Genomic DNA, 20913 nt, shown 5'->3' with positions numbered 1-20913 from the left:
ATTCTGATAATTAACACAGCGTTACTACCATTAGGGCGCGGCGGTGTTAAATTTCATTGAGAACAAGAAAATAATGAAGGTAAAGGATAGATGCATCCATACATACAAGTTTTCTTTTAACACTTTTGATTAGTTGAAATTAGAATGTTAGGACAGTTATTAAATTTAAAATCCTAAGATAAATTATGTTTTTATTATGTGTTATACTTACTGGAAGGCAGCATTGACCAAATTGGCGTGAGTGGCGACATCCCCACCAATTTGCTGGGAGAGGTCGAGATACGTCCGCAGGGGACCCTGACGAAAAAAAGGTTTCGTCACACTTACAAATTCGTAAAGCAAAATGAAAAATAAACCTATTAGGTAGGCACTACTTATTACTACGAACAATGCCATGGCAACGCAATTTCCAGCTATTCTTATAACTTAAAACATTTAAATGGAATCCTTAGTTGTTTTCTATGAATTAACTAGAATTTATGCAACGGCAAATCCAACTGTCGTCGCTGTGAAATTATTTGCATTTGACAGATGTAGACGGAAAATAAACCATCACGTGTACTACAAGATGACGAAATACAAAATATATTTAATAAATAAATACATACTGTTCTTTGTACTACGAGTATATTTGAATTATAGAATTTAATAATCAAACATATTGTGGAATCATATCCCTGTTCTAGTTTATCGTGAATGTTTTACTCAATGAGCTTCTTTTTTGTAAACTACTTTATGGTTGACATAAAGCTTTGGTCACTTTACTGATCACTCAAAACATAAATACTTATAGTCACGTCTATAACCCTTGCGGGGTAGACATAGCCAAAAGTCTTGAAATTACTGAAAGGCCACGTTCAGCTGTATGGCTTTATGTCCCTACCCCATAACATGAACCCTTAAAAATATCTAAGAATATAAAGATAAAGAAATAGATAAGAACCTGCACTATATCCTGGTATCCATTAACGCTCATGTTGTCTGATCGCACTAGTTCCGTTTGCAATGGGGTAGCGGAAGCCGGCGAGGGGGGCGGGGTGGGCGTGCGCACGCGCAGCACTGGCAGGCGTTCCAACCGCGACGTCACGCGCTCCAGCCGCTCGATTAGCGACTCGAACTCGGCTGCTGGGCTGTGGCTAGTGGCCGACGGGTCTGCTTCGTTACCTGCATAAATAAATTAAGAAGTTGTATCGCAATGAGGAAAGAGGAGTCGGAAAGTGGACCCTAGGCCCAAATTATAGTAGCCCAGGGCGCAAATGGTAACAACACCCAAAGATGAGAAAGCATATATGCCAACTTAATAAAATTTCTTTATTATGCCTTCACGCATACTAACAATGCACCAATTGCATGCGTATTGTGAAGTCCAAAAAGAACATAAGGGTACTTTTCACGCTAGCGGAGCCGCGGGCGAATTCTAGTAGCAAATAGTACACTTCATCAAGTCCTTAGAATATCGTGTATTGGCAGCTTTGCCTAGAAAATTTGTTAACTAATAAGAGACCATGAAAGAAGCATAAAAGCGAGAGGACGAAGAAACCGATTTATAGGAGTGCCCCTGTAAATCAGCACGAATAACCCGAAGCTGTAGAGTTAGGTTGATGGAGAGAGAGGTTTGTTGATGAAACGAAAACATACTTGGTGATAATCTCTAAGTTTTTCACAATTATAGGACACATCAAGGGGACCCCTGCCTCTTGTGTCCTCTAATTGTGAATAACTTTGAAACAAGTTTGCCTGAAAGGGCCCCGTATCAAAGGCTCTTTGAAATTCTATTTCAGAAACAACCCGAGCATTTTACTACATAAAATGTGTAACATAGTCTTCTGGTACATATAGAAGGAAAAGTTAGCTGACATGTGCATGAAAACCAAAATATACACATTCGAATTGTTTGTAATTTTTGAAGACAAATTCACAATTTTGGTGCTTTATACGTACGAGGTAGTATTGAGTACTTCAGACAAAAAGCAGGATTATAACTTAAACAATCAATATTGCTGAATCCAATTTTAAAAGCAAACAACTAAGCCCATAAAACCTGAATAAATATGGGCCGGTCGTAATTATGTTGCTATAGCGGATCAGGGAGCGTTAACTGAAATTTTATCAATTATCCAAATTAATGACTAACGGACATATTAAGCTTCCGCCAGCGATATTGTAGCTAGCCTGTGTTTAGATAAATATATATAGATAACCCTTTATTACACATGAAATTATATAGAATAATTGATCCTAAACTTATGCTAAGGCAATGTACATAAGGCGGCCTTTTCGCATTATGCAATCTCTTCCAGGCAACCTTAATTTTATCGTAGTGTATTAGCAGTGTATTAGTTAAAAGTAATAAGTATGTAAGAGTATACAAAGAAGATTGTGGCATGTACGAGTATATCAAATGTATTCGATTTGCACCTGACATTTACATCAGTAAATGGATATTTTTAAATTTTAGATAAAAAGTTACAATAGCTTTTTTCTCTTTTATACACTTTGGGAAGCCAATGAAATATTAAGTTATTTATTATAAAACATAAATCTACAATAATATTACATACCAACGCGTTCTAAGCCATCGTTATCCTCGTCTCTTATTTCCTCAATTTGTCTTTCAAACATTTTGATAAGATGGCGCATATTACGCACTCCGCCATCGGAATCCATTATTTGGATTAATATAATTTATATACCTAATTAAAATTAATCAGAACACTACAGCAAATTTGCTGTTCAAGTGTTTGTATTACTTCACACTGACTGAATATTTATTATCAAGTGACTTAGAGATATGGCAATGATAAAACTTGTTTATAAAGACGATTCGATATTCTGAGTAATCGTTGCCCGATAACTAAAACAATTGTTACCAAAAGCATAATGTGTTCCAACCAATAACACATTATTTGGTAATAATTTGCTTCTTTTACACAAAATTTATTATATTAATAAGAACCAATAATTCGTGTCGATATGGCAGAAAGCAAAAACAATTGAATAACGTTATTTACTTAAGTTCAAATAAATAACGAATTTAATTCTACAGTGCTTAATTGTGACAATGAATAAATCGATTGGCATTTTAAGTCCATTTCTCGTACGCGAACTTATTAACAATAGGCTGAACCGCGACAATAAATGTCAATGGAAGCAAAACCTACAACCATATTGTTAAGTATATACTGGTAAGTACCTATTAAAAAAAATTGTAAATTTAAAATCATTTCATGCCCTCACATTGAACGATTGTCTAAATTATCCTACATTTCCTAAAGCTTAAAATTACAATCATAGATATTGAAGTATTTGAAATTGCGTAGACATTGAAGAAAATTGTTGTGAACTATGCTATTAAAAAATAAACTATCATTGTAGATATAATTTCCTAATGGCTTCAGCTAAAGCGATAAACCTTCTTAATTATAAGTACTAAAAAGTAACAATGAACCGGTAATAAAGCTTTATGTTCACTGAGTACATTTACTTTCTTTACCAGTTTTAAAATGTGTCTCTTGAAAAATATGTTTTAAAAATAATATTTTATCTATAATGCAGGAGTTTTAGGGCGCCAAAGGTCTATAAAGCTGTATAAGGAATAGACTTTAAAATTAATGAATTTTTTCACCTACATAGTCGACATAACTCGGGCAGATCAAACCTTGTAAACTAAAACTAACTTACAAGTGTGCTGCTTGGTAGTGAATTCATTTCTTTGTCGGCAACAGAGCGGTAATCGCCAGAACGAAACGGCTTCTAATTACTGTACTGACGTCAATGACATTTCTTGTCTGTATTCTATGGCAAGCTCGTTTAAGATAAATTAGAGCGTAAACTGCTATTACCCACAGATTCAGAAAATCACTATGGCGACTGCCGTCTGACCTCCGTGACATGTGAACCTTCTACAATGTACCATGTCTACATACATAATATATTCACGTCTATATCCCTTGCGGGGTAGACTGAACCAACGGTCTTGAAAAGACTGATAGGCCACGTTCAGCCGTTTAGCTTAATGATATAATTAAGATTCAAATAGTGACAGATTGCTAGCCCATCGCCTTAAAGAAGTATCCCAAATTTATAAGCTTATCCCTTAGTCGCCTTATACGACTTCCATGGGAATGAGACGGAATGGTCATATTCTTTTTTCTATTGGTGCCGGAAACCACACGGCACACCATGTACCATATCTAATTAATATTATTATCTTTTTCATACTTGTGAATTGGGACTTTTTGCTTGATTTATTAAATAATCAATTTTGATGCAGTTCCGATTTTGTAATAAAACCCGATATTTTGCGAAACACAACAGCGATTGCGATTTTCCGTAAACAAAAATCAATCAAGGCAGCACATAAACTAGTACAGGTCTCTAAAGTTGGTAAATCATCTAATTTTACACTTAGTTCTAAATGTAAAGTCATACTATACCACCATAATAGACGCACATGTTTTAATATTGGATAGGCCAATACGTTACGTTGCTCTCTCACTGCTGTATTTTTGGCTGACATGGCCAAGGCCGCTTTAACATTTTAAAAGCAGTTACGTAAAGCGAGTGAGCTGCATATTATTGCTCTAATGGCAATATTGTTTCACTCCAAAAAATGAGGATATGGTTCTAAATTTGGCATGCAGGTACCTTACGTGATCTAGAGGAAGGTTCTCTAAGAGATTCGATAAGAGATTGCTGGAAATTGTTACGGGAATTAAATTTAAGAAGTTTATATGTGTTAGATACACGAGCATAGCCGTGTAATCTTGTGAACAATAAAAGGCAAAAAAATAATAATTAAAAAAGCTTTGTACATATTGTTCTTCGAATTCTAATTTTTCGTTTCAGTTACCTTAAAAAGTGCGTCCTAAAAAAGTTGTTTCCAAAAGGCACGTCTGAAGTTCCCCGATTAATTCATAGCTTGGAATTAAGGTAAGCAGAATTTATACAGAAACCACTCTTTAAGTTGTTAAGAAAATGAAATTGACTGTTGTTTATTGTAATCGAAAACGACCGCCAATGTTAAGTATTTTTTCTTTTTAGGGTTTCGTACTGTGTTCCCGGCATCAATATATAAAAGAATAGGACCACACCATCTCTTTCCCATGGATGTCGTAAAAGGTGATTAAGGGATAGGCTTATAAACTTGAGATTTATCTTTTGGCGATGGGCTAGAGTTGAATAGTGACAGGTTAGGAACCTGTCACTATTTAGCTCTCAACTCTATCATTAATCATTACTAAAATATTAAAAAATGTCAAATGAACCATCACACGGTTAAGTTAATTAATTTCGGTATAGTAGTATAGTAGAACAGCATAACTATAATTGAAGCTTTTTAAAAGCCACAGAATGACATTCTAATTCTAACTAAAATCCCAACTTATATTACAAATGCCAAAGTAAATTCATTTGTTTGTTCGTTTACCCCCTTCACAGGTTATCTCCTGAATGAATCTTTTTTAAATATCACGAATATATAATTAAGAATCTAAAAAAGAGCAAAGGTAACTTTCATTCTGGTAAAAACGAAACTTAACTTGACTTTTTTTATATAGATACTTTTTAGGCGGCGCTAAATTAGTCACTTTTAGTAGGTGGCGTTTAATTTTTCGCTGTTTGAAGACGCTAAATTCACGCGGGTGATGCTGCTGGTAAGCAAATCATAATACATCATATAATGTGAAAAAAGATGGCGTGTAATAAATATCAAAGAGCAAAAAATATTAAAGATCAGAAGTTTGCTGTAGTTTCGCCCATTTTTTGGTGAATTCAGAATGAATATCGGAGCAAAATGTCCAATAAATCATGTGGTTTACTAGGGATTACCAAATAGCCGGATTTATTCCCGAGCCTTAATAAGCAAACGATTTCGCTTTACGTTACCTTACACTTATTAGAAAATAACTAATGAGCAGATGCAACCCGAATTTGCAACTGCAACTAAATTTTTGTTGCCGTTTTTCTATCACTAAAAGTAAGAAAATAATTTGGATTTTTTTATAGAGGATATGCTAATAAAATTGTTGCTAGCTACTCGATCACCGTTAATACTGCATCTAAGCATGTTCCAGGACTAGCTGTATTATAACGGTATCCGATATACGTGTAGACATATGTGAAAGTATATTAAGTTCTATAGGTAGTAGTAGCGTACAAAATGTATAAGATTTTATTAATTTGCAGAAATTATGTTAAAATTATAAAAAAAAACGGAATCAAACAATTCTTTAGTTCGCGTACGTGCTGTGACTAGATTTGGCAAAGTTTTTAAAGTCGGCTATCAGTCTGACACTTAATTTTTTACTTTAAGAACTTTTTGTATTAAGAACTAACGTGTAAAAGGTGAAATTCAATAAATGCATTAAAATATTGGTTGTTAACGTTGTTGGTACTTTTGGCCATTTGCGTCCATGTTAGTGCGAGCGAAATAGCGAGTGGTTCTTTTCTACTCTGCCGCACAGAACAAGACAATATAATATATATTAACACATAACACAAAATATTAAGATTCATCTTAAATAAGTATATGGACGTAAGTACATGAATTCTTCACAATACGCCAATCACTTAAGACATGTAATATAATTTAAGATCCATCTGTTTCTCTGCTAGCTGTTTGCCATGTGCCAATCATCCTTATACGTTGATACATTTGTACATGGCTCACCGCAGAGCTTGCGAATTCACGCTTGACCTGCTTTGCCAGATGCTTATCGACATTTAAATTTTTAACATTATTCTCAAAATAATCCACTAAGTAGAAACAGAAAATAGGTAAGTGGATGGTGAACTTTTGCCAAGCGCTCGCTATGGTACTCAAAACCTCACTGATTAAAGTGAAGTAAGGTGAGAGTCACAAGGACCCCTCAGCTTGCTCCACATTCACAACCACCAAGTAAACGAGAGCTTCAAGAATATTTTTAATGAGCCAAGTTATTTTTAAAAATTTCATGTCTTAAAATGTCATCTGTAGATTTTAAGAGTTCGAGTTTACCAATAAGTTTTCGTACATTTCACGTCTTACGTGATAGACAGAGTTATAAGTCGTAACACTAAAGACTTTAAGACGGAGCAGATGGAGCTTTTTTCCAAGGTGAATTTGCAAGAAAAAGTCCAAAGGAAAATTACTATTTGACAATGTCAGAAACGATTACGTCTATGAAAGTGTCAAGGGCGATGACGAATCATGGAGTCAAGGCGTATTAGAAACCAGATGTTAAGAGATAGATACCAATGTGTTTGTTTTCCAGCAATATTCTCTGTTCTATATTTACATTTAGCCTGGGAGTTTTGCCAGCCAGGTCAACTCATAGTACCACAAAACGGCCTGCGTAATTCATATTTGAGATGAATAAATCCAGTTATATAAAGAATAAAGATATGTTTAAGTTATATTTAAAAGAAAATAAGTAAAATCTAAATGTGCGTATGATATAAAAATAATAAACGAAAACAAACTGATGCACAGCTTCGTTCTTCAAGACGTCAAATCTACGCTTTAATACATGTTTTTTTTAAATCAAATTTGTTCTTCAGAATTAGCAATATTCCTTTGGTACCTACCTACTTGAGCGCACACACATTTTCCAGATCGATAAGCTTCATTCCACACAATAGTGAATAGAATCAAATCTGTTAGGGAACAGCTTCCTCAGTGACCGTCAAAAATCAATCAGCAATCAGAAACAAAGATCTATCTATAATTTATTAAAACTTCTATTATTTCGAAACCTACTATATCAAATCAATGAATTCTTAATGAAGAATAAAGGAAATGTTACGTCAATAAAAAGAAAATTATTATAAAACAAGTAACGTGATTCTGTGAATCACAATTTTATACCCATTGTTGATTATTTCTTATTTTTACCTTATTTATAATGTTTATAACGACTTACTACTTGACTTTAAATCTAATACGTTCGACCATTTAGAAATCACAATAACAAAACACAAATATTTCGAAATTATTCACTTATATCTACTCATGAAAATGGAAGATTAGTGGAAAGGCAACAACGTCGCGCAGACGACCGGTTGTAAAATTATAATATGCAAGGTTAATATGATCATTGAACTCTTAAATTAATCGAGGCTTGGAAAATACATAACACAACCATATCAGAAAACTACAAAAATTTTTTTTATGATTTTGTAATTTAAGTGAAGAAGTTACACATCTGTGCAATATATGTTTTGCATCTTAATTGTCCCCATTTCATTTTATAAAAACTTTTTAATAGCCGGACCAAGTACAAAGATAATTCTAATTGGGAATGTTGGCGATAATGAGTAAAAATTCGTTAATTCTCACCGTTTATTCTATAAAATCCGTCAAGATAAACACAGTTATGCACACTTATATTGTCTTCATGCACTGATAACACAGAATACAGATGCGCGTGTAAACATGCGCGTACGCCGGCAGACACTGACTGGGTCGTATCGGTGTCCGCTAGCGGATACGTGAATCACCACCACCAGTCGCACCGTCAGCACTAGAATCTCAACCAACTAAATGATCAGTATGATCACCGACCAACACGGTTAAGCATCGCAATGACTCACTTTTAGCGATGACATATTCGTAATGACGACATAGTAGACATTACGAGCAAAACAGAGCGGATCGCCAGCGAAGTCGATATTGATATGCCTCAACGATGGCATATTGATGAATATTTGATATGTAAAGCGGCGAGTGCTTTCTTACAATACGTTTATAGATATTGTGTGTTGAGCTAATGACTGACAGAACTGGAACTAAGTATTATAATATATATATAATAGCATTTCAAGAAATACTAGTAACAAATGGTTTGTCCTTGTGATAAGCCTTCATAAACATTGTATCTCTTTGAGAGTAGCATTTTGTTCTACCCAAAAAATATAATAAAGAAATCAAATATGTTATAAAATTATTAACTGTATCATTTAAAGAAATTTAATAATTATCAATAGTTGGCCTTGACGCTATATTTTATTGATTGGTATAAGTTGAGTTGAGTAGGTAATACTGAAGGGTGTTGTACACGAAGTGCCAACAGTTAAAAATGGTTAAAATAAGAAGTCTTATTAACTTATCCCTACTAATTATTATAAATGCGAAAGTAACAAATCATTAATGATCATTTGATGAAATTTGGTCCGATTTTTATGAAATTTGGTACGGAGCAAGAACATAAGCATCTTTTTATTACGGAAAAAGAGAAACCACGCTAGAAGTTATGGGCAATTGCTAATAATTTTATAAATGCAAAGGTCTATAGTAGAACCGCCTAAATGAGTCCTCGCCCGCGGAGTACAGGGGCGCGGGGGTATGACGACGAAGGGGACCGAGAGAGGTGCGGGCGGCGGGCGCATTCTTGTAAAAACTCAGTTCGCTCGCTACGCGGTTAGCGATCACACGTGTTGACAGTTGCGGACGCCTTGTGAAAATTATACATGAGATTACATTCTCAAGATGAGTCGAAATATTTTCGGACATAGAATTAATAGTCAGTGCAAACAAATGGCGTTTAACGTATATGAATATTTTAGAAAAAAGAAACTCGACCCAAATTCTGATGAATATAAACAAGATATACCTTTAAATAAAACTGTAGCAGAAGTTACTGGACTATCAGAAAAGACTGTATCTAGAATTGTACAACAAGGGAAAGCATTAAATGACAACGAGAGATTTAAATCACCGAGAAAACCAAAACAGGTTCGTAGAAAAAGAGTGGAAATAGACGATTTCACAAAAGGAGTGGTAAGAAGAAAAGTCACTCAGTTTTACACAATTTTCAAAAAAATACCTACTCTGAAAACTTTGAACGCTGTACTTAGAGAAGAGAATATATTACACTGCGGCAGGGAATATTTAAGGCTATTATTACATGATCTAGGTTTTAAATTTAAGAAATGCGGATCTAAAAGGAAACTCCTTATCGAACAGCCAAATATCACATCGTGGAGGTGGAAATACCTAAATACTATTAAAAAATATCGTAGAGAAGGAAGACATATTTTATACCTTGACGAAACTTATGTAAACGCGTCTCATAACGTTTCAAAATGTTGGCAATCAAAGGATGAACTTGGCGTTCTATCTCATATTGGTAAAGGGGACCGTTTGATCATCGTACATTGTGGAGGTCAAATTGGATTTGTAGACGGAGCCCTTGTGATATTCAAATCCAAATGTAAAACAGGTGATTATCACGATTCTATGAATTTCGCAAATTTCAGTAAATGGATAAATGAAAAGCTCATGCCTAATATACCGCAAAATTCTGTCATAGTAATGGACAACGCAGCTTATCATTCGGTTCGAGAAGAGAAAAAGCCAACTATGGCTTCTACCAAGCCAACTATGCAAGAATGGCTACGACGACATAACGTGCCTTTTGATGAAAAACTTAGAAAGGATGACTTATATAAATTAATTAAAAGTAATTTCACAGAAGATATTTACAAAATTGACGAGGTATTGAAAAGAAACGGACACGAAGTATTGCGTTTGCCTCCATATCACCCAGACCTGAACCCAATTGAGTTGGTCTGGGGTGATATCAAAGGACAATTAGCACAAAAAAGTATCGACTCTAATTTGGACCAGAAAAAAGAAATATTAGAGAGATTATTTGCTGAATATCCCAAAGAGAAATGGGAGAATTGTGTTAAACACGTGATTAAAATCGAAGACGAATATTGCAAACATGATGGAGTCCTAGATGAAGTTGTTGATTTTATTATTAATGTGCAAGACGATTCTGATGATTCTGATGATGGCTGTTGTGAAAGTGAAGAATCAAGTTCCAGTGATAGTGATATTATGGACATAAGTGATTGATTTATAATTTTGATAAATTTTGCATAAATAAATATTACATACATAACTTTATTACCTTTTTTTTACCTACATATCATACCTATATATCATAAAATCACATTTTTATCGAATTGTTTTGTATGAAAAATAAAAATTTGAAAATAACAATAATCGAAAAATGCTTATGCTATTTAATTCATGTACGTGGTCTCGTTGATACCATGGAGTTATGGGATAACAAAAGGAACACGTTGTATAGTTTACAGTTGTTTCATTCAAATTTTGTATAGCCATTATTATTTTTTTAATAAAAATCTTCACCTGTTTGCCGCTAACCACTATGACGTCACATATCTCAAGAAATGTCCAGTAACATTTCGCCCCTTGTATTACACGCTACGCTCGACCGCCGCCCGCACCTCTTTCGTTCCCCTTCGTCGTCATACCCCCGCGCCCCTGTACTCCGCGGGCGAGGACTCATTTAGGCGGTTCTACTATAGCTGTCTGTTGCGTTTTCACGCGTAAATTAACGTAGTTCGTTAATTTGAATTAAATTTTGTGGAGAGTTGGCCCCGAGGAGGAACATATATTTTAACGCGAAAAAAGGAAGAAGGGATGTTTGTATGGAAACTCGACGCGGACTTATAATAAATGCGGACGAAGTCGCGGGCAAAAGCTAGCATTTTTATGAAAATATCAACGTTATCCCCAGGCATTCCCTCTCTCTCATTTCTTTTTTCAGGATTCCTAACCAAAAACTCTAATACTGAGCCTTTGCCGTTTGTCTATCTGTCCGTCCGACCGTCTGTCGCCAGGCTAGATTTCGTAACCCATGATAGCTATAAAGTTGAAATTTTCACAAATTACGTATTTCCTTATCCGCTATAACAAGAAATACTAAAAAAAAAATAAGATTAAGTGGGGTCCTCTCACTATAAACGGTATTTCCTATTTTTTTTAACATACAGCTTACATTTTTCACAATTATTTAATTTATATATTATCTTTCAAAATAATAAAAATAAAGTTATTATTAAAGGCCCATACAACAAATGTTAATTAATCAATTTTTTGGTCGATTTTAACAAACAGGTAATGTTAATATACATATAGGTTTTACAACAAATGTGATTATGGTGCAGACCTTTCTTGTGCCAGTTATATAAAAAATAAACGAATCAAAATATCCGTGCCCCGCGGGAAGAATTTGACATGTTGAAAAAAGCAATTTTACAGGGCGGCCATTTTAAACTTTGGCTTCCTCTGGAAAATGCATTTGTTTGTTACATTTATAACTTATACTTTATCTAAGGTAAACTTTTTACGATAATTCGAATAACGTACAGTAATTTGCATAATTTTTCTTAGTTTTTGAAATAATCGACATGTCAATATGCGTACCGACGACTTATCAAGTGACTAATCCATTTATCAATATATTTTCCAGAATGTAAAGATGAGTTATCAAGTTTTTCACCTATTATATTTCGTCTTTTTTGTAGTAAACAACAATTTTAAACAAAAACTATAAAAATCCTTGGTGGATGGGCAGCAACTTCATCTGCATACTTTGCGACCTTGACTTGCTTGCGAAAACTGGGCCGCCATTATTAAAAATGTACCCCCAGAACATTATTTTCTATTACTATCATCATATTTCTATTACGACATATGTACATACATAAAATCACGCCTCTTTCCCGGAGGGGTAGGCATAGACTACCTCTTTCCAATTGCCACGATCTCCGCATACTTCCATCGCTTCATCCACATTCATAACTCTCTTCATGCAAGCTCGGCGGTTTCGGATACTTTTGACCTGACCCTTTACCAGGACGTCCTTAATTTGATCAAGATACGTTCGTCTAGGTCTTCCCACTCCGACATTTCCCTCCACACTCTCCTTGTATATCTGCTTAGTCAACCTGCTTTCATTCATCCTCTCCACATGACCGAACCATCTTAACATACCCTTTTCTATTCCTGTAACTACATCTTCTTTCACATCACAACATTCCCTTATCACGCTGTTCCTTATCCGGTCACTCAATTTCACACCCATCATACTCCTTAACGCTCTCATTTCCACTGCATTTATTCTGCTTTCGTGCTTCTTTTGCCATATCCAACTTTCACTCCTATACATTAATGTCGGGACCAACACGCCATGCACAGCCAGTCGAGCCTTTTTGGATAGTTTCTGACTGCTCATAACGGCATGCAAAGCTCCATTTACCATGTTCCCCGTGTTCACTCTCCTTTCAATATCACTATCACACTTGCCATCTGATGTAAACTTTGATCCTAGATATACAAACTCTTTCACTTGCTCAACTTTTTCTCCTCCAATCAAAATATTATATGCTGTCATTTCTTTCTCCATTTCAAAAACCAGTGTTTTAGTTTTACGTACGTTCACTTTCATTCCTTTCTCTTTTAAAGCTTCATGCATACAGTTTACCATCTCCACTAACTCTTCTGCTGATGACGCCAGTATAACCTGATCGTCGGCATAGAGCAGACATTTGATGAGTAACTCATTCATCCTTAATCCACTTTTAGACTCTTTCAAATCTGTCAAACAACTATCCATAAATAGGTGGAACAGCCACGGTGACGCAACACATCCTTGTCTAACGCCTTTCTCAATCTTAAACCACTCAGTGTGCGCTCCGTTTATCCTAAAACAAGCACTCGAATCCTCATATAAGGATTTCAGTGCTCGTATTGAGAGACTGCTCACCCCATGCATAGAAAGTGCTGACCACAATTCATTCCTCACAACTCTGTCATAGGCCTTTTCCAGATCTACGAATGTGCAATAGACTTTTTGACTCTTGGCCAAAAGCTTTTCGGCTATGCACCGCAAAGAAAAGACCTGATCAGTACATCCCATTCCCGTTCAAAATCCCGCTTGAGCATCCCATATTTTATCATCAGTTTCATTCCTGACTCTATTAATCAATACCTTAGCATACAATTTGCCGACGACGCTAAGCAGGCTTATACCACGATAATTTTTGCAGTCCAGTTGTGACCCTTTTCTTTTGTAAAGTGGTACGGTAACAGCCTTACAACAATCTTTTGGTAGGTACTCGGCCGCTTCTCCAACACAAATTGAAAAGGCAGTACAACTGACTAGCTACTACGCCTTTTCCTGCTTTTAGCATCTCGACCGACACTATCATACCCAGCAGCCTTACCCGCTTTCATACTCTTAAGTGCTTCCACAATTTCGAAAATTTCAATTTGGCCTTTCATCTCATTCTCTTTTTCTTCGCTATAGCAGAAATCGTTATTATGTCCTTCCTTTTTTTTCAAATAAACTTTTAAAATATTCCTTCTATATCTTTAGCACACATTCTTCTCCTTTCACAACGCTACCATCCTGGCATCGGATCCTAGTCAGCTCTCTGGTTATAGTTTTTCCTCGGGCTGACCTTATGGATTTCCAGAATACTTTCAAATTTGACTGAAAGTCTTCTGATAGCCTTTTATCAAATTCCTCTTTATACTCTTCTTTCTTTCTAATCACAGCTTTCTTAACCAAATCTTTCCTTTTTTTATATTTCTTAAAAATAAAAGCTAGTGACAAAATGCTTACAAATGTAAAAACCTTTTTATTGTATATTGTATTCGATGGAGCCTGATGTGAGTTACTTTTTACGCAGGCGAAGCTTTGGACAACAGCTAGTACGAAAGTCAATTATATATATTTATTAAAATATAAAAATATTGTGAGATTGATCAAAGTTATGTACCTACCAAACTAGAAAACAATTATACTTGCGTAAGATTAACTAATTATCTGAATATATCAATTTACTATGTAAAACAATAAATAAATTTTAAATGTATTAATCAAAATATTAAGTAACGTACGTATGATATAAATCGAGTATAACCGATTAATTCGTTTTATCAGTTTACATCGGGGAATGAGGTACAATTTCTAAAGGAACAAATTCACATATCAGATTAGGAACCTCATTTGTTTTCAGATCATAAGTTGATAAAACAACTTGTAATAATTTTCACAAAAGTTCTGAGAATTCGAAAATTGATATATAGTCTTGTCAAGAAAAAAACCCTAATTATCGAGTTATCCACATACTACCAAATGCAATATCTCCGCAATTATTCTACCAATCTGGCTGTTTTTTTTTGACAAGGTGAATAATAGGCTTAGAAAGCGTTTGGACAAATAAAAAAAAAACATGTAGGTCTAGTTGTCAAGATCTTCCCGCGCGCCACGGATATAAAAGATCTCATTTATTTATTTTGAGCGAAATATTTATTTTTAATGACGCGTATATTTTTTTCACAAGGCACTTTTAATGTTTGGCAGCATTATTTCAAAATAATAATATATATTTTTGTATATATTATATATCCTGTTTGGTTTCCTTCCACTCAAAGGTTGACTGGAAGAGATTGCATCTCTATCTATTTTGTGCTGTTTTTTATGTTTTACTCTTATGGTGCAATTAAAGTTTTATCTATTTTTCTATATTTTTTTTGTATAATATGCTTTATTTAATTAAAGTATATATATTTAATATAATTTGGATTACAATCCAATCATCATATCACCATCATTATTTTTCTTTATACATATAACAATAATTTGGTGGTCCTCTGTATCATTTCCGATTATGCAAGTTGAATTTGGAAGTTTCCTAAGGTTAAAGTTAAATATAATTACTGTCATGGCACACATACATACAATTTATGATTCATTCTTCGAGGGTACGTAAAAGGCTTGTTCTGTTCTTCCCATTCATCCTGGTCGTCCCATAAATGGCAGTTTTACGATAGGAATACAATAGTAAAATTCTAACGAAGAATAGATTTAACACCTTACGAATGTTTATAGGTGTTTACAAAGCAACAATCTTATTAAGGCAATCGCTCTATATCTTTTTAATCAATGACTGCGAGTATAGGAAGATAAACAGCTTACTTGGGCATCAGCCAGCCACCGCATTGATTTTCTCAAGCCCACCCTAAAACTTAAGATGCCGGTTACTGTACCAAGCCAAATCTTAAGTTGTCGAACAAACATTACATTAGCAACTTCATATTACATACCGAGATTTTCGTCGCAACAACCGAAATTATAAATACACGAATGTATAACTTATTTTATTTTGTTTCGGCTATTTTAATGTTAGTTTAATACTATTTTACCTCACCTGAATCTGCTATAACAGGACCGAGAGGATCGAATCGGACACGATGTTCGACAGCTGCACGTGCGGCACAAACCAAGTCAGAAAAAAATCTATGCCTCCGTAAAGCTAACTCATCTCGGCCAACAGGAGTAGCTGGCGGTTCTGCAGGGCCTTCACTTTCCCCACCTTTCAATACAGTTTCTCCAAAGACTTCATCGTCATCAGAACAGGATTCTTCTTTAGGCGCAGAACTAGGCTCGGATATACCATTACTGGTGCTTGTGGTTGATTTAAGAATCCCTGAAGATTTTCTTCTAAAAGCGGGTCGAACTTCAACGTTAGTTCTGGCTAACTCTTGTTCGAGTCGCGCCAATTCTTCTAAAGTGGCCGAATCTCGGCGGCAATCTACTGAGAAACGCTTGAAATCTAGTCGATTACGTTTGTAATCTACTGAATATCTCTTTTTAGAGAAATCTCTTTTAACGAGCACGCTATCTATATCTAAAGTATCTCCATCCCCAACGTCACTCGTTGATTCATCACAATCTACCTTATTCTTAGCTTGCCCCAAGTCAGCATGTTTTGCTTCAAGTATGTTATCATCAACTTGTACAGCATTCATGACAACAGTCTCTTTAGTTACGGCACTAGATGTCAATAATTCTTCATTTCCATATGACTTGCTTTCTTTCATATTCGACCCTGTTAGTGAATCCATTTTTTCAGATTTCGACTTACTTTTACTAATTTTTTTATTAGGTCGAGTACAACAACTTTTGAACATAATTATAATCTAAATAATTTAAAAAGTATTTATATTGATAATAATTTAACAATGGATTTAGAAGTATTACAACATTGAATAAAAAATCTTCTAACGCTATTAAAATTTCAAAAGTTAACTTTTAGTGGTAATTATTATAATAATTATATACTATGGGAGTCGTAGCCTTTGTTGACGTTTTTGAAAACGCGAGAGTCCGGGGGGTCGGCGGCCGGCCGAGCACGCGGCGGCGGTCGACTGACGCAGGGCGGATGCGCCGCCCGCCCGGCGCATCCTGCCGACTGCCACCCACCCACATCACTCCGCTCTTTGGGATTCATGAGGACAAAAATCCTGTATGGCTTTACTTCTTTTTAACGATTTGTTAGATAAAAAGAATCAATCCAACGATAATAGGGCATTTAGAATATAGGTACGTAGTAGTAGTAGTATATTGAGGTTCTAAAAGGTGTAATTTTTAAATACCTAGTATTTAATTATTACAACAAACCTAAGACTGATAACTCCTGAATTTTTATTAGGATGATCAGAGTATATTAACAATACAGATAGATTTATAAAACTCTTTATTGCATCATAAGAGTAAAACATACAAAACAGATATAGAGGGTACAAAGGTGGACTTATGCCTAATGCAATCTCTTCCAGTCTACCTTTGAGTGGAAGGAAATTAAACAGGAGATTGGCATAGGCGCAGAGTTAGATAAATAAATGATTAAACATAATTTAATGCACACAGAAAATATATCTATATATAATACATGAATACATATAACTACACATACATACATAAAATCACGCCTCTTTCCCGGAGGGGTAGGCAGAGACTACCTCTTTCCACTTGCCACAATCTCTGCATACTTCCTTCGCTTCATCCACATTCATAACTCTCTTCATGCAAGCTCAGTGGTTTCAGGTTCTTTTGACCTGACCCTTTACCAGGTCGTCCTTAATTTGATCAAGATACGTTTGTCAAGGTCTTCCCACTACGACCTTTCCCTCCACACTCTCCTTGTGTATCTGCTTAGTCAACCTGCTTTCGTTCATACTCTCCACATGACCGAACCATCACAACATACCCATACAAATACACATAAATAAATAATAATAACATATACTTAGGATAAAGTAGAAAGATAATGAGAAGTAAAGAGATTAATGATACAGCAAAAAGATTTTTTTTTAAATTTAGTAAAACGAAAAAGAGGTTAAATTGAAAGAAATACCCAAGTACATTTCTCATCACATGACACAAAAATAGTAAGGTGCTATTCTTAACTAGGTTTTAAGGTCTAAGTCTAAGAGCCTAAATGATCTCAGGATGTGATAACTAGCAAAGTTACTACCGAGGAAGAACATAAAGTTACTGTGCTCTATCAATAGCATTGGCAGTGTTCAACCATATGACTGCTAGTAAATAGGAATGTCTCCAATTAGGTGCTGTAAAAAATAATAAAAATGCATTTTGATGTTTTTAAAAATAAACATTGTATCAAATATTTGTGGTCAAAAATCCCAAATAAAAAAATAATTATGATAATTAATGTTATATGACTGGCTGTTGAACATTCTTTATACAATATACCTAAAATAATAAAGAAATTTCTGTAAGGAACCTTAGTCTTTGCATGACTTTATCTAGATGTTGTTACTTTTTGGAGATACACAAACAGCTCCATTGAGACTTGGCTAGTTTTCATTACAAAATATTTTTGGATTTCACTTCGTTTTGTAGACACATAGGCTATAATTGTTTTATTTTATTAGATTTTCTTATTTGGCATAGTTTGTGCTCTCAGATCAAAACAAAGACTTGCACAATTTCTTAATCACACTAAATTCCATCATTATGATATGCAACTTTAGATGTGTTAAGTGCAATGTACTTGAATTTGGCTTATAAGCCAAATTAAGCAGCAACTGTTTTGATTGAAATTGTATAAGCCTATTATATCAAGCTAGATACGTACTGTATATACTCATACTCCAGAATAGGTAAAATTGCAATTCTACTTGTTGAACTTTTAGAATAAATCTATTTAATTTATATTGATTTAAGTTCAAACTTATGATACCTTTTATTTATTTTTTTATTGTTAATAGTCCCATAAAATTTTGTGACTGAATTAATAAATATATGATTATAAACATGAAGTACATAGGTATACGTCGCGGAGGGTAATGTTAATGAATGGATAATCGAAATTTACTGTAAATAAAGAAAATAATCAAACTTACACTATTTCACCAACAAATTCTCGCAGACCGGTATTATTTATTCACTTGTAAACACGAAATCACTCGTTATTTACGTATAAATTGATAAAAAAATCAGTCTTTTAAAGGTTACTTGTCACTTTTGTGTAGTTGTGAGTGAATAGTGTTACCAACTTCAACTCGCAAAAATATTTTTTTATCCACCGGCCACCGACGTCACTGATGAGAATAAGGGCCCGAACAGCGTGCAGTTGACTTCGTCCGACCTCGGTCTGACAGATTCGGACAGACTGTATTGTGGCACGTTTCACTGCGCTGTTTATTTGTTAACGCACGTTCAATCCAGTCTGTGCCAGTCGGTCAGACCTAGATCGGCGGCATGCTGAAGGACCCATAACAGAGGTATTCGTTATATTAAGTAGCAGAACAAATATGACTAATATAATTTTTTATTAATTAATTCAAATATATTTAAATAATAGCTAAAGGTAATATATTAGTAAAAAATATTTTTTTAATATATGAGAACAACGCCATCTTTCACAAGCTTACACAAATTATAGTTACTATAATTTTAATGGCATCTTTTAAATCAAACTGAAGGCTTCTATGAAATGATTTAGGAATATGAAATAATTGATGATACCAGATGCCCCTGTCTCATTCTAAAAATAAATTGTGTAAAATTCACAATAAAGACTACGAAGTCCGCCTCCAATCGGTATCCTTCTTTTTTGAAGTCGGATAAATTTTAAGAACTTTTTAAGTAGATAAAACAAATACTTTTCTGAGAACCGCATCATAATTGGTTCAGCCAAACGCGAGATAATCACGGACAAACATACATAAAAACAGGTCAAACATTGAACCACATTTTATTTAAAGGCGATCAAAAACAGAAAGTCGCCTTCAATCTCTTCCTTATTTATATCGGGAAAATTTCTTAAACTTTATCAAAATCGGTTCAGTGAAATGCGAGATACTTGCGGACAAACATTCATACAAACATACAGGTCAAACTGAGAACCACCTTTTTTGATGGCGGTTAATCAGCACACCTACCCTACAAATAATTTCGAAACTAACGCTCGACGAAATTTTCATGTGATAAATATAAATAGATTTTGAAATAATATATTACCATTTAAAAGGGGGTTCCCATACAAACGTATTTTGTCTATCGACAGCGTCAGCGACAGCGACATAATATAATAAATTTCTCCGAGTTTATTAAGAGGCAGGACATAAAAATACAACATGGTATGTATTGACCGCGTTGTAGTTCTACCGCTTAACGCTATATGATGCTGTTATAAACACCTAGGAAATCACATGGCATTTCTTCATAGTTTTAAGCAAATTTTCAAACGTGAATATAAAAAATAAAAAGTAACAAACGTAATAATGAATGATTTCGTGCGTAAGTGTAAGTGCGAGTCGGACACTTGCACTTTTTCAGATTTTTTATTTTGCTATATTTCACATCCTTGGTTGGTATGCGCTTCTATTAGTTTATTTGGTGATTTTTATTTGAAATGTATTTGGTTAATTTATAGTACAACACTAATAGGCTGTTAAAATTAAGATACATCGTTGAACAAGCTATAGTTCCAGACTTTCGCTGCTTTCGCACTTTCAAGGCTCAAAATTGCGAAAATTAGAGATCAGTGGGTACAGCGTGCTTGTTAGTCGCGTCAGTGATCGAAGGCCCTGTATTATATACGTAGGAAACAGTAGGGTAAATGTAATAATGGGGTAAGTTAGGTACATGGGTACTCCCACAACGTACAACTACTACTAATTTAATGTAAAATTAGATGCTATGGCGGTAATCACAATTACGGTACGGTAATTATTGTGGCGTAGAGATGTTGCCACAACGTTTTTACTTTGTTTTGACGACATCTCCTAAAATTTCG

General features: G+C 34.6%; 1 protein-coding gene across 3 annotated transcripts in view; it reads right to left on the bottom strand.

The window, feature by feature from the left end:
• Positions 1–19172, bottom strand: part of LOC106137809 (adenylyl cyclase-associated protein 2) — a 39617-nt gene extending 20445 nt beyond the window's left edge. The window contains exons 1-3 of one of the 3 annotated variants that reach the window (XM_060951928.1): positions 19016–19172; positions 944–1164; positions 212–297 (exon numbers count right to left, since the gene is read on the bottom strand). In XM_060951928.1, the coding sequence (XP_060807911.1) occupies positions 212–297; positions 944–976 (119 nt within the window). In that variant the 5' untranslated portion in view covers positions 977–1164; positions 19016–19172. Of the gene's footprint in view, positions 1–211; positions 298–943; positions 1165–2561; positions 2776–8317; positions 8469–19015 lie in introns of those variants that run through there. The other 2 variants (XM_013338720.2, XM_013338719.2) reach the window with 2 other exon arrangements.
• Between the last annotated feature and the right edge of the window lie 1741 nt (positions 19173–20913).

This window comes from Amyelois transitella, chromosome 3 (genome assembly GCF_032362555.1).
Source record: "Amyelois transitella isolate CPQ chromosome 3, ilAmyTran1.1, whole genome shotgun sequence".
Classification (NCBI taxonomy): domain Eukaryota; kingdom Metazoa; phylum Arthropoda; class Insecta; order Lepidoptera; family Pyralidae; genus Amyelois; species Amyelois transitella.
The sequence above is the reverse complement of the archived record's forward strand: the minus strand, read 5'-3'. Positions and strand labels throughout refer to the sequence as shown.